Genomic DNA, 12,768 nt, shown 5'->3' on the forward strand with positions numbered 1-12,768 from the left:
AGCGGACCTAAATACAGCATCCACGCTTCTGCCAAGGGTGGTGGGGTCCCAAATAAACCGTGGGCACCATGGCGTAGGTGGTGCCCACCATATAGCACAGACCAACTGCCAGGCCTGCATTAGCACGAGGAATAATGGCTGAAAAAATGTACTTAAAGATAGCTAAAGGGCAAGGTTATGATGCAGAGAACGCAGGGTGGATTTCATGAATAAAATTGCCTCTTTCTGTTTTGCTGGAGTTTAGGAGGACATGTGTTTGTGTCTTCAGAAAACAACTAACACCACTCTCAAAAGCCAGTTGGTTACCACATGTCAAGCAGTGAATGGTAATGTGCTGCAGTAGATTGAAATGAATGAGAGACAAGGACGGCAAGTGAGGGCAGTTTAAAGACTAGTGCAGCCATTTCGGAAAGGGGAGGACAAAATGCTGCATGGGACCTGCTTTATCCACAGGTCTCTGAGAGTGTCCAAAACCTTTGTGTCACTGCAGAACCAAAATCTTCCCATAGGCCAGCTTTATACATAAGAAGGCTTACTAAGAATTAAAAGCCTTTAAAACATTGCAGGCCAGTTCACAATCCCAGCAGTCCCCATTTGTAGATAGGCACCCAAATGTTGCGTTGGGCAGATACGCTCCTGAAGGTGTCTGGACTTCAAAACCTGGGACTGAAATCTGGGGCTGCAAAAACTGAATGCTGAAAAAACATTTGCAGGCGTGCTAGCTAAGCTAATGATGACGAGCATGTGTTTCAAGATAAAAGCTGATCCCCAGCTGAGTTCTGAAAGAAAGGTGTTCTCAGTGTATGGCAGTGAGCATTCGGAGGCTTAGTGGGGATTTATTCCTTCCTCCTGTACTTCTGGACTCCTACCACTGACAGAGAGAACTTAATAGATTAGTTGGACAATTTTGCAATGTCATTCTAGCTTTTTATGATGACCGTAAGCGATCATTAGTGCACTAGAAGCTTGTATTAGTTCTTGGAAATGAATGTTATAAAAATATGGGTATGCACATCTGCATGTACTTCTGTTCAGTATGTTACTGCATGGAACAGTATTATGGTTAATTTTGCATAAACTTCCATTTGGATGTCTTCTTGTTGGTCACCTGTAACTTTGCAAAGCTTTTCCTTCTTCAGAGTGAAATTTTCCACATTTGGTCTTTTTCCAGTGTGGTTACTGTTTGTTACTTTAGAAGTTGGAGGAAAAATATTTGTTTTTTAGGAGAATGTGGCATGTGTGTTGGGGAGGGACAGGGAGAAAAGAGCTGTCCTCAGTGTAACAAGTTTAGCTAAAAACTTGGCCTGTGTAATGGAAAATAGTCTTTGAGTAGAAGACTTCTATCTCTGAATATCTGGGATGGACTAAGCTATGATCTGTTGTAAACTGACTTTCATATGAGTGTAGTACATGTGATACAATTTTATCACTAATTCTTTGCAAAACCCACAGAATCACAACAGTGATTCTTTTCCTGGGCTTTGCTTGGCTTTGAATGTGTGTTAGGAAATGTGTTTCATACAGAAAACCTCTTTATTTTTTAAAGCTTTCTCCCTGAAGATGCAGCATCCCCCAGCAATGAAATGTCACAGTACATTTGTGTCCTCCTTTAGTGACAGTCATCTAGCAGCGTGAATGACCTGGGTGGTTTCCAACTGGGTGCTTGTACCTCCCTTAGAGCTAAGGACAGGTAATCATCTGTGCCTTTTCAAAAATCCAGATGAGGAAGCTTCCTAGCCAGTAAAATTAATTATCTTTGCTCGCTGCCTTGTGCTCTTGAGACCAGGCTGCTTGGTTCACCAAAGTTTGCCCAGCAGCATTGCCAAGACCTTTTTACCGAGCCCTGCTCAGCGTGAAGCAGCAAGGAGCTCCCGCACCGCCGGGCACAGCCTGCCACCTCCAGCCCCAGGAGAGGGAGAAAGCACCAGGGAGGATGGGATCTCGCCCAGAAACATCGCGTGCCTGCCACCGTGTAGGTAGCCCTGCCCTGACACCAGGGCAGCCTTCACTGGGAGAACTTGCCAGTGTATTTTTTAAGCCCAAGCACACAGTTTCCCTTTCACCTCCACCCCCAAATCAAATCCAATATCTGAATGAATGAAAGCATCCTGGGTCATCTTCCGTTTTTCTTTTCGTTGTTGACAAAACTGGGAAGCAGAAGGGAATGTATTTTATTTTCCCCTTGTATTTTGTTCCTGTGCTGTCTCTGCCAGTATGCATCTTTTTTTTTTTTGTCATCTTTCTCCGATTTTTCAGTGGCAAAAGGGAGAGAATGGAATGACACATAAATGGTGAAAAACATCAACACTGTAATAGTTTGAATAAGCAAAAAACCACATTCATTAGCAAAAATATGGAGCAAATCCATTTAAAATGTTAGCATTTGGAAAAGGGGGTGTCTGTTCCTCTTAGATTTTTTTTATCGGTTCTAGTCCCTGATACATGTTTCTTATATTTTGTCTGGAATATTTGCCTTTATATTTTGCCTGGAATTTCTCAGAAACTCTTGGCCTAAAACACGGATGTCCAAAGAGCACATCTTTGATACACTGCTCTGGATCATGTAAATACGTGCCATGTCCCAGAAAGGGCTGTCTTCATTGTTCACCCTTCGGGATAACTTACAAAAAACAAAGGGAAAAAATATATTTCAGAGTCCTGGAAAAATCTGACCCAGTGAGCTGCTGAATTTTTCTCCTTTTTCATCTGTTACTTCTGCCCCTGCTACCTTGCCTTGTATCTTTGAGCTCACAGACCTCCACTGAATCTGAAACTAAAAGCCCTTATTAGAGGAGATTTTTTTTAAAGTTCTTGCTGCTCCTCTGGGAACCGAAGTAATGGCAGCTTGAAGCAGCGGAGAATGTGTAATTAGGGCAAACAGCGATGCCTCGCATGGTGGGGAGAAACAGGAGGAGAGGAGGGGAAGCGCGCAACAGCCCGGCGTGCACAGGCTGTTACTAGGAGACCCCGGCACGAAATGCATGAGATGCAGGGTGCTAATGGGCCAGCCCGCCGCCTGGGTACCAGCCCGACCTGCTGCACAACTGCTTCTGCCCTCCCGTTGCCAAGCAACTCCATCCTTTTTTTTTTTTTTTAAAAAATTTTCCTCCCCCCCTCACTCATTTATTCTGGAGGCTTAATTGGGTAGTTTTGCTGCCGGTGTTGCTGTCGGGTGCCCGCCTGGGCCTGCCGCTCTGCTGCTGTCCCCAGGGCCCGGGGCTGGGGGAGGATGTGCCGGCAATTAATGGGGCAGAAGCGCAGGTTGTGCGCCCGGGCTGGCGCCGGCATCCGTCCCCCAGCCCCGCTCCCCGCCAGCCAGGACCTTCCTTCGGAGAGGAGCTGCGGAGAAGGGGCTTGAAAGGGGAGCAGTGTTTCGAAGGCTTTATCGCTCTCGATGGGAGTCTTGCATGACCCGGGGAGATAAAGCGTGGCGTTCCTCCCCACCTTCAGTGCCCGGCGTGTATGGCAAAGGGCATTTGTTAAGTGCGTCCTCTTAAGTAGAAAATGGAAAATGGAAAATTTCCATTTCTTTGAATGTTGCTACATGCTTTGCTTTTCTCTGCTTTTCAGCTAGGCAAGTGGGCTTTCTGCATGTGTCTTAGGTGCTTGTCTGTGTGTAAGACGTAATGCTGCAAAAATTAATTTCTTTTCGTGTCCTGCATGGCTACATGCTGAAGACTGCTGCTGGCGCGGTAGACGAGCTTTGGCAAGGTCCTTAGGGACTAATCCGGAGCTTTGAAGTTTGTAGAAAGAGTCATTGGACATTGGGTCTGGTTCTTAACCTCTTTTCCCCAATCTCTAATATAGACATGATCAGAGCCATCTCTCTATAAGGGCACTGCTGACCTTTTTGGATGAAAGGAGCTGTACATCGTTCATGGAAATGTACTGCTTTTACACTTGATCATCCCTGCCCATCTAAAAATAGGTACAACCTTCTCACATTGTGTATTTCACAATCCTGTCACATTCCTCTTCTGCCCTGTACTGTCTCCTGCCAGCTTTTCTCTTGTGCTTTGTCACCCTTTCAAAGGCTTTTCCATCTTTCCAGCAGGTGGCAAAACTGTGAATAAAATGCCTTTTTTTTTTCTTTTTTCTCTTTTTGGGTAGAAAGCATTGGTGAGCCACTTAAGCACTGACCACTGCCCCCCCTTGCATTCCTTTGTAATAATAAAAATAATAATTAGGCTTTCTATTCTCCAACAAAAATCAATTAGGAGTATATTGAGGAATGAAAGGCTCAGAAAAGTATCTGAAATTGATTTTTGTAATTAGTTTTACTGGTTGATGGCTTGCACGCACATACGCTTAGATGTTAGCATTGATCTCCAGAGGATGTGTGTATTAAATAGCCTGCTCTTCCTTTTTGCTAAAGAAATGAACTTATTAATCTTAAAAAGAGGTGATGTTGTTGTTGCTGAACTGCAGCTGCTCACTAGCTTTTCTGTAACCTCACCAGCAAAGCAGCTGCCTGAGCCATGTGATGGTAACTTGCTGAATCTAGTGTGAAAGTGGGGATATTTAACAAGCAGCAGGTCTTGGGCTACTCCTCTTCTGTGTCTCATATTTGACGAAGTGTGCATATGTAATGAGGGAGGACAGGCATGGGTGTTAAGGAGACCTGTCTGGTTAGATACAATTTTTTCAGGAGTCCTTAAAACTGAATGTCTTTCTGCAACGTGCTTCTATTAAATATCACGTAGCTCTTTCCATAGGAAGAGAGGAGTGACCGGTAACGTTTTCTGTTGTGCTGTGTGCTGATGTTCAGCTAATTAGAAGAATTATGGCTCGGCTTCATTGGTATGCCATGTATGTAGCTTGTAAAGCTCTCAGGGACCCTTGGAGATGAAGAGTGCTACATAAATATAAAATATTGTTAATGTGATGTTCCACATTAGGCGTCCCATTGTGCTGTGGCAGACTTTCGTAATAAACTGCAAAGCAAATATGAATGCCTGCCTGGCGTTTCTCTGCAAGGCGATCTGGGGGCCTGCTTCTCACTGACAACCACACCGGCTTCTGGTATTTCTGAGCGACTTGCGTCTGCAACGATGACATCCCCGTGGGCACCAGCCTCTGAAGGATGCCTTGGGTGTCCTGCAGTGACACCACTGCTAGCTGCGACGGCACGGTCCCAGTCACCAGCCTGGGAACAGCAGGTCCCAAAAGGATTTCTCAGAAAGGGTGGCGAGGAAAGTTACTAAAACACTCTCTTAAAAAGCCAGTGGCACTACTTGATTCTTCACACATTTCTTTGCACGGCTCGGGTCTCCAGAGCTTCCTTGTAGGAGAAATCCAGGCAAGAAGTCTTGCTTTTAATTCCTTTTTCAGTTGTAATTTGCAGTTTGTCTGGTTCTCCAGGAACACCAGTCTTGGAGCAAGTGTAGCTAAAGCTGTCTTTCAATACATATTTTTAAACATTGAGGCTTTTACAACTAGTTTCATTTTGAACAGTTTTTAAATCACAGATTTTAAAAAGGAAGGAAATGTTTTGTGTTTCTTTCATAAAACTTTTTTTTTTGGATCCTGAAACTATATGTAAATAATTCATGGTGGATTAGAACACATGGTGATTTTTAAGGGAGTGTTTCTGTTGTTTTCTTAAAGACACTTTTGCATGCTAGTTTTATGTAGTTATGTAACATGATATTAAGGAGCTTTTAAAACATAGTGCAACAAATGTCTTATTTGAATGGCCTTCAAAATGTGCATACAGACAGGATTTGGTTTTTTTCCTTCAGTTTCTTTAAGCATTTTTGGCTAAATCAGTCATACTGACAAAAGGAGTCCCGTGGCTGTACCACGTTTTAGCATGGAGAGATACCAGCAGGGATTTTGATCTATGATTCTCCTCTGAAGTTCATTGCAGGACTGGGGGCTTAACCTACTTGATTGTTTTACTAAGTGCACTGTAATCAACATATGTTTGTGGTGTGGTATTTAAGGTGGGGTGCAGGGGAGGGATAAGGAAATAGGTACAGATGGATAATCATAATATCTTTGTTTACTTTTAATTCTGTAAAGATACAGGGTGAAACTCAAGCCTTAATGGGCATTTTTCTAATGACTTACATGGAGCCAGGATTTCATCCCACAGCATTGCCAACTCTCGGTCTTATCATGCACATCCCAGAATCTGGAGGGTTTTCTTCTTAAAGTCCCTATTCTTGAAATCCAGGGAATGGAGAGGAAACTCCTTTCTTTGTATTTTGTAATAAATGTTTCTAGCCTGCAGGGCTGCAAAGAGAAGTTTAAAATCATGGCCCTAGGTTATCTACAAAGCAGAAGGCAAATGATCGCTAAATATTATTATTTTCTTCTTTAAAATCTCATTATTTCTACGGGAGACTGGACTCGTGACTTTTTAACCCTTGGGATTGGCAATAAATAATGCAGATATAAGATGTGTAATGTACCCAGCGTCCATTGAGTGCTGTAGTTTTGTGGTCATGACAGTGTCCTCAGCTGATCTCGGTTATGTACCTCTGCGTCCTGTAACCTAATGTTTCTACTAATCACTCTCTGTTGAAACAGCTACTGTGAGATGTCTGTAGCAAATGCTGCCTTACTCCTTGTACAAAAGAAATATCCCTGGGACCTAGAGGGTGCCTGCGGGGAATGTAGGTGGCAAGGACAGGGGGTCTCTGGATTTTGAGAAGAGACAACATCCCCACTGCTGTGTTTTGTGAGGGAATATTTATTGCGAAGGCTTATATAGGGTTTACAATCTAAGTATGTGTTGGAGAGAAGACCTGATGTTCTCTGTTTTGTGCCTGGAGAGCAAAGATACAGCTGCCTGCAGCTGAGCTGCTTGCCTAGCCCCCTGTACCATCAAAGGAGAGGAATTCACCTCTGGTTCCAGTCTGACCAGAGTCTGATGTGTCACACTCCGCACATGCTTTGCATCTCCATTAACTTGAAAAAGAGCCATAGGTGGCTATTTCAGATGATGGCTTTCGATATGTAAAGTTGCATGAGATAAAAATCACCAAGACTGCTCGAGGCTGGAAAATGGAGGGAGGAGTCTCAAGAACCAGTGCGGTGTCTCCGTCACAGAACCAGCCCAGCTCTATCAATCATGTTTTGCTGGGAGTCTGGTGTGTGTTTACCACAGTAGTGTTGCTAGGATTGTGTGCTTGGCTCTTTCATATTTTCAAATGATAAATTTTTGACTTTCAAGAGAAAGCTATACCAATCATTTGTTTATTTTTATAACTAGGTGCCTAATATTTAGAATCTTGCATTTGTCACCAAAGGAATAGTGACCCCATTTCAGGGCTGCCAAAGTCTGATGGATTTTTGTTTTGACTCATAAATTCTAGCTTCGCTATTGCATGTTTCCCATAAATTTGCAAAGGTCTTTGTCCTCCAGTTACCAGATTGGACCAGGCTGGATGAAACAAGGAGGATGGAGGGCCAGAGTCTACTGAAGTGTGCTTTGGAGCTTCTTTTAGAAGAAGAGCTAGGTTGTGTGAGGTGCCATAAAAACAAGTGGAACAGAGAGCCTATTCCCCAAGAATCCCAGTCTCAGGGTATGAAAATATGCTCCAGGAAGATAAAAAGATTAAAATGGCAGGACAGAGCCACAAAGAAGAGAGACTGCTTCACGGAAGTATGCAGTCACGATGGACTGAAACCCTAAAGCATATCTGAAGGGCTAACAGCATTTCTGTACCACTAGCTTTTCTGATGATAAGGTCCTTCGAAATCAGTAGGTTTCAGCACAGCGCTCTGTGCGCTTGCAGGCATGCGCGGGCTGCTTCTCAGGGATCCTCAGCAGGCAACTAAGGATGTGTCTATGTGAGTGTTTTCTGGTGATCAAGCGTCCCCTTTTGAGGTGAGTCTTCTGGTTGCCCCCATTCACTGTGCTTTGGTTCAGCCTGGCCAAAGCACACACGTGGTTTTGAATGGCCTGTCCCGGGAGGTGCTCTGCAAGTGCATGGCTGGCACGCTTCACCTATGGACGGGTTCAGGCCACAGGACCAGGCTGCGGCTAGCCAGAAATAACACCCTTCAAATGCATGCGGTGTGGATGTGGGGTCCTGCATACCCACTGTTTCACTCAACAGCTCACCTTTACTGCGCTGCACTGCTCTCTGATGCACATGCTGCCCAAGGAAACTGGAGTGGGGTCAGTAAGCTTGAAATCACTACGTAGCGGTCTCCACCTGCCAGGGAAAAAATTAGAAAAAGCTGAAAGCCACTATTCTGGGTCCGTTCTAGAAGATTTTCCATAAGCAAATGATACGTTGTTTTAACACTAGTGCTCATCTCAGAAAATTGCATAATTCACTGCTTGAACGTGTATCTGCATTGCTGGCTGCCTGCCCTTCCCAGGTGCGTTTGTGGATGTGTGAAAGCTGAACCAGCCCCACAGTGTGGAGCACCTTCTGAACTGTAACAGCTGAGTATTAACAGCTGCATATCGGGGTATCAGCTTCTTTTTGGATGTGCATTGGCTCCTCCATTGAGTGCGTTTGTGTAAATGTGGATTTATGGATTTGTTTAAGCACTGCACAGATCCTTGTGTTGAGTAAAGGTGACTTAAGGAGTAGATCCTCCTTCCTGGCAGTGGCTTGCAGGCACGAGTTTTAAGTGTGGTTATTAATTTTCAGGAATTAGAGCCTGAAAAAAGTCAGTGTGGCACAGCTCCGTGATGTTCCTATTTTTAATTGGATTTTGAAGCTCATAATTAATTTGTTAAAAAGGAGGAGATCCTGGCCCTGTAGAAGTGAGTGGGAGTTTTGCCATTGCCTTCAGCAGAGGAGGATTTTACCATCTATCCTTTTATTCTCACTAATCCTCTACAACAACAGAAGAGCAGCCTGGCATGTGGAAAGGATCCTTCCCGTTTCTTCTCCCTGCCATTGCCCATAGTGAGGTAGGAGGACCCTCCCCCTCTTCTCCATTCCCATGCTTCCTACATAGGTACACCTCGGCAAGATAACGCTTTCATTTCATCTTTGGGTAAGGTGAAAGCAGCCATTAAAGAAGCAGTTTGTTCTTAGTCTTCACGTGCAGAGATATGGAGGTCTCTCTCCTCCTGCCCTCTTATGTTTTTGAGTAGCTGCAGGAGGGCGGCAAATCTAACCTCTTTGAGGTCTCTGGGTCAAGGAGCCATCTGACATGGCTTTAAAGGTCACCGTGCACCTTTGCATTTATCTTGTGCCACACAGAGCACTGTGTGCCAGCCTGCTGTCTGGAGCACAAAGAGGTACTGTCTGACATTTTGTGGAACGGGGCTTGGGTTACAGAGGAAAAGCATCTGAAAACAAAACTCAGCTCAGAGCTGTGCAAGGCCAGACCAGGAACACTTGAGAGAGGAGCCCCTGCAGCAAGTAACAGAGATATGTGGCATCCCATGGGTTTACCAGTAATCATGCTTGGCATTTCTGTCTCTCGTAACCTATATATAGCACTGTACATTTTCAAAGCTCTTGACAAATGTTAACAAGCCAAACTCGGCTTCAGTCCTAATAGTGCTTGTTTCACAGAAAGCCCAGGATGTTTTTCCTTCACCCTTCTTCTCTGTAGGCGACTGTATCCTTCAGGCTGGCTGTACCTGCCAGATTTGGCTGAGCAGTTGTCTTCTGCATTTGCTTTGCAGCATGTGTAGCAAACATACGCTGCAGGGCGGTTTGTCTGCCTTGCTGTCTCCACTCTAAGGTAGGCACTAGAGAGCGTCAGAGAACCGAGGAAGCTGAATTATCATCAAGGCTTGTTTACTGACAGCTTTTAAAAATAATGCATGAACTGTTCAGGCAAAACCGGTGCACCACCATGGACATGACCACGGCTGGGGAAATCCCTTTTCTCTGAGAAGGGGAGAGCAGATGCAGTATGCTGGGTAGGATGTCAAGGGCTGGGGGTGGAGAACACTGAAACTGCAGCTCTAGTGTCTGGGGTCAGCACTGATGACAGTGTTTGAATTACAGTTGAGTAACCAGCCCAGAAACAAGACACCAGCACTTGGCTCACTAACAAGGAGTTTCTTGCCTTTTTTTTTTTCCCTGTTAAAAGAAAAAAAGAACAAAAGGCAAGTCTGCAGAGATGACCAGGCAGGCAGAATCTAAGTGGGGTGGTGTTATTGTTGGCTCAGTCCATTGTCCTGTTGGGCATTTTCCCATGGTGGACTGTGGCACGCAACAGAGACATCCAGGCTGGCCTTTCTGCATTCAGGGACTGAGGGACAAATGGATATTTTGGCGAAGTCTTGCTGGCTGCTGCCCCCTCTTCATTGGTTCACCCCAATGAATCCTTTAATTGAGCTACTGAGCCAAAGAAACTTCTCAGAGGCCAGTAAAATGGCTCAACTCTAGTTAACATCTCAGCCCACTCTGCTGTTCTCCCTGGGGCGGATGACCACTGTGCAACAGAGCTGCCTGTGCCATAAGAAGTCTGCAGAAACTCACTCACCAGAGAACAGCTCTTTTTTTCATGTATTTTGATGCAATTCTCTTGCCCTCTTCACTTTTGTTGCTCCTCTCCAATTTGTCACCTTGAAATACAGAGGTCTCCCATAATCAGATCTCACTCCTTTACTTGCTGAATAGACATGCTAAATATAGAAATCTGCGTCTCTGCACTGAGAAATTTGTCTGCTGTGGCCAAGTGATTGTTTCACGTGACTGCAACTTCAGTTTGGTCAGTGGCAGGATTTTTAAGATCACTTTCTTAGCAATTCTAAGAATAAATAAATAAGTACTAATCCCTTCTCTGTTTATAATTCCCAGCTTGGAAGCTTGGTAGTGAAAGTGATTTCTTGTCTGTGTTTTATCCCAACTCCCTCCCCTTCAAATGCATCCATACGGTGCTGACTGCGTGGGGAATAGTGACATGGAGTTTATATAGGAGGAAATGCACTGGAGCATTTGTTCTGGGGGAAGATGATAAATTTGCATGCACACGAATACATGTGCACTGCATAAGAAAAGGGGAGAGGCATGAGACCTTGGAATTCTCCATCAGAAGGTGTTCATGACTCCACGGATGTTACACCATGGGAGACTTTGATCCCCAGAGGTTGGTTTGCGTTAGAAGATAGGTAAACGTGAACACAGCAGACCAGAATCTCTCCTGTCTTATCACTGCACCGTTTCACTGCCTTCAATGGTATGGTTAATATTTCAGGGCAGAATAACAGCTGATAAAGGTGTAGCACAAAAAGCCTGAAGGACCAGATAATTTAAAGAAGAAAACGTTTCTCCTGTCACACTTACTGTCCTGACACATAATTTCTTGAACCAAGGAACAGTTTTTGTTGTCAGAAGCTACTAAAGAAGCTTCTGGGGGGCAGTGGGCATGAAAGCTTGAGGGGAACAGATGTGACTCCCGCCACACGAGGGTTAAATGGCAGCCAGGCTAAAGTATGCGATGCAGTGGTGGTGGTCACTCTGTAGTGGTGCACACCTGCAGCATGTTCAAGTGTTAGTACAGCCACTCACAGGTACCACAGTAATTTATCTGGCAAGGACAGAGTGAGCTGAAAAGCTGACTGAAAATCAGGCTCCAGCCGCACAGCAGGACGGGCATTTGGGGATGTTCTGAGGGCTTCTTTGAAGAGTAATTGACTGGTTTTGTTAGAAATGGGAAATAAGGTTGTGCAAGAATTTTAGCGGTGGTAAAATTTGGGCTGGATCCATCCTCAGTACAATGCATCATAAGCCCTAAATTGTTTCCATCCTACACTGGCCATGAATTGTGTGATGGGCTAACCTGCCCGAGTGGGACAGAGCTGAGATGGGAGGATACAGGGCTTGCAAGGTGAGTGCTCAGTAATCCTGCTGCCACGCTGACTGTTCTCTCCTCCCCTCTGCAGGTGAGAAGCCTTACAAGTGCTCGTGGGAAGGGTGCGAGTGGCGTTTTGCACGGAGCGACGAGCTCACAAGGCATTACAGAAAGCACACGGGTGCAAAGCCCTTTAAATGCAACCATTGTGACAGGTAATGCAGCCTCCTAACACGGTGTTCAAGCAACATGTGGACTTTGTGAGTGGCTTCCCAAGACAAGAGACCTGGCTCCTGGCAGAGGGGCCCCTTCTGGCCTCCTGTCCCACTGCCTTGATCCCCGAGCCAGGGAGGGACCCTCCACTCTGCCCCTGTCCCTTCTGCCTCAGTGGCCAGGTGGGCTGGCAGAGGGGGAATACTTCCTAAACAGCCTAAGCTGTTTCCATCCTGCAGCACAGAGAAAGTTGTGGGACCAGGTTTAGGTCTGACTGAAACTTGCCGGTGTCTGTTGTGGGCACAGGATTTGGTCCATAGAGCGGCTGTTCTTAATACTCTCGAAGCAGAGAAGAAGTCCAGAGGGCCCTAGACCACTTCAGTGCTGGACCTCTCAATAAAGCATCTCCACAGCTTTCCATCTCCTGGTTGTATGAGCCTGGTGCCCTCACAAAGGCAGAGCTCCCTCTACCTGCTCCGCTTCAAGGGCTACCCCAAGCACCACTGCTGGCTGCCTGCATTTCAGCAGAGCGGTTAACAGAAACTGATGGGCCCCGCAAATATATGGGTGTGCGACTGCAGGGGTGGGCAGCGTGTGTGGCTGTTGTGCCACAAATCTATAGGAAATGTCTAGAAGAAAAGCACTTAATTTCTGTATGATCATTGTCTTCTCTTACCACTGAGTCCAGGGCTCCATGCTTTCCCAGATGAAACGGGAGAGTCGATGAAAGACAGCAAAGGGCTTCATTTTCAAAAGCACAGGAGTCATTTAGGCACATCTGACAATTCAAGTTCATGGGGTTGTTTTGAGTAGGGTCAGGGATCTCTG

At 45.4% G+C, this 12,768-nt stretch overlaps 1 protein-coding gene across 1 annotated transcript in view; it reads left to right on the forward strand.

Moving 5' to 3' along the window:
* The window catches only part of KLF7 (Kruppel-like factor 7 (ubiquitous)), a 63,648-nt gene that overhangs the window by 37,359 nt on the left and 13,521 nt on the right, over positions 1-12,768 (forward strand). The window contains exon 3 of the mRNA XM_009576048.1: positions 11,819-11,942. Coding sequence (XP_009574343.1) covers positions 11,819-11,942 — 124 coding nt within the window. The remainder of the gene's footprint in view (positions 1-11,818; positions 11,943-12,768) is intronic.

This window comes from Fulmarus glacialis, unplaced genomic scaffold, assembly GCF_000690835.1.
Source record: "Fulmarus glacialis isolate BGI_N327 unplaced genomic scaffold, ASM69083v1 scaffold7614, whole genome shotgun sequence".
Classification (NCBI taxonomy): domain Eukaryota; kingdom Metazoa; phylum Chordata; class Aves; order Procellariiformes; family Procellariidae; genus Fulmarus; species Fulmarus glacialis.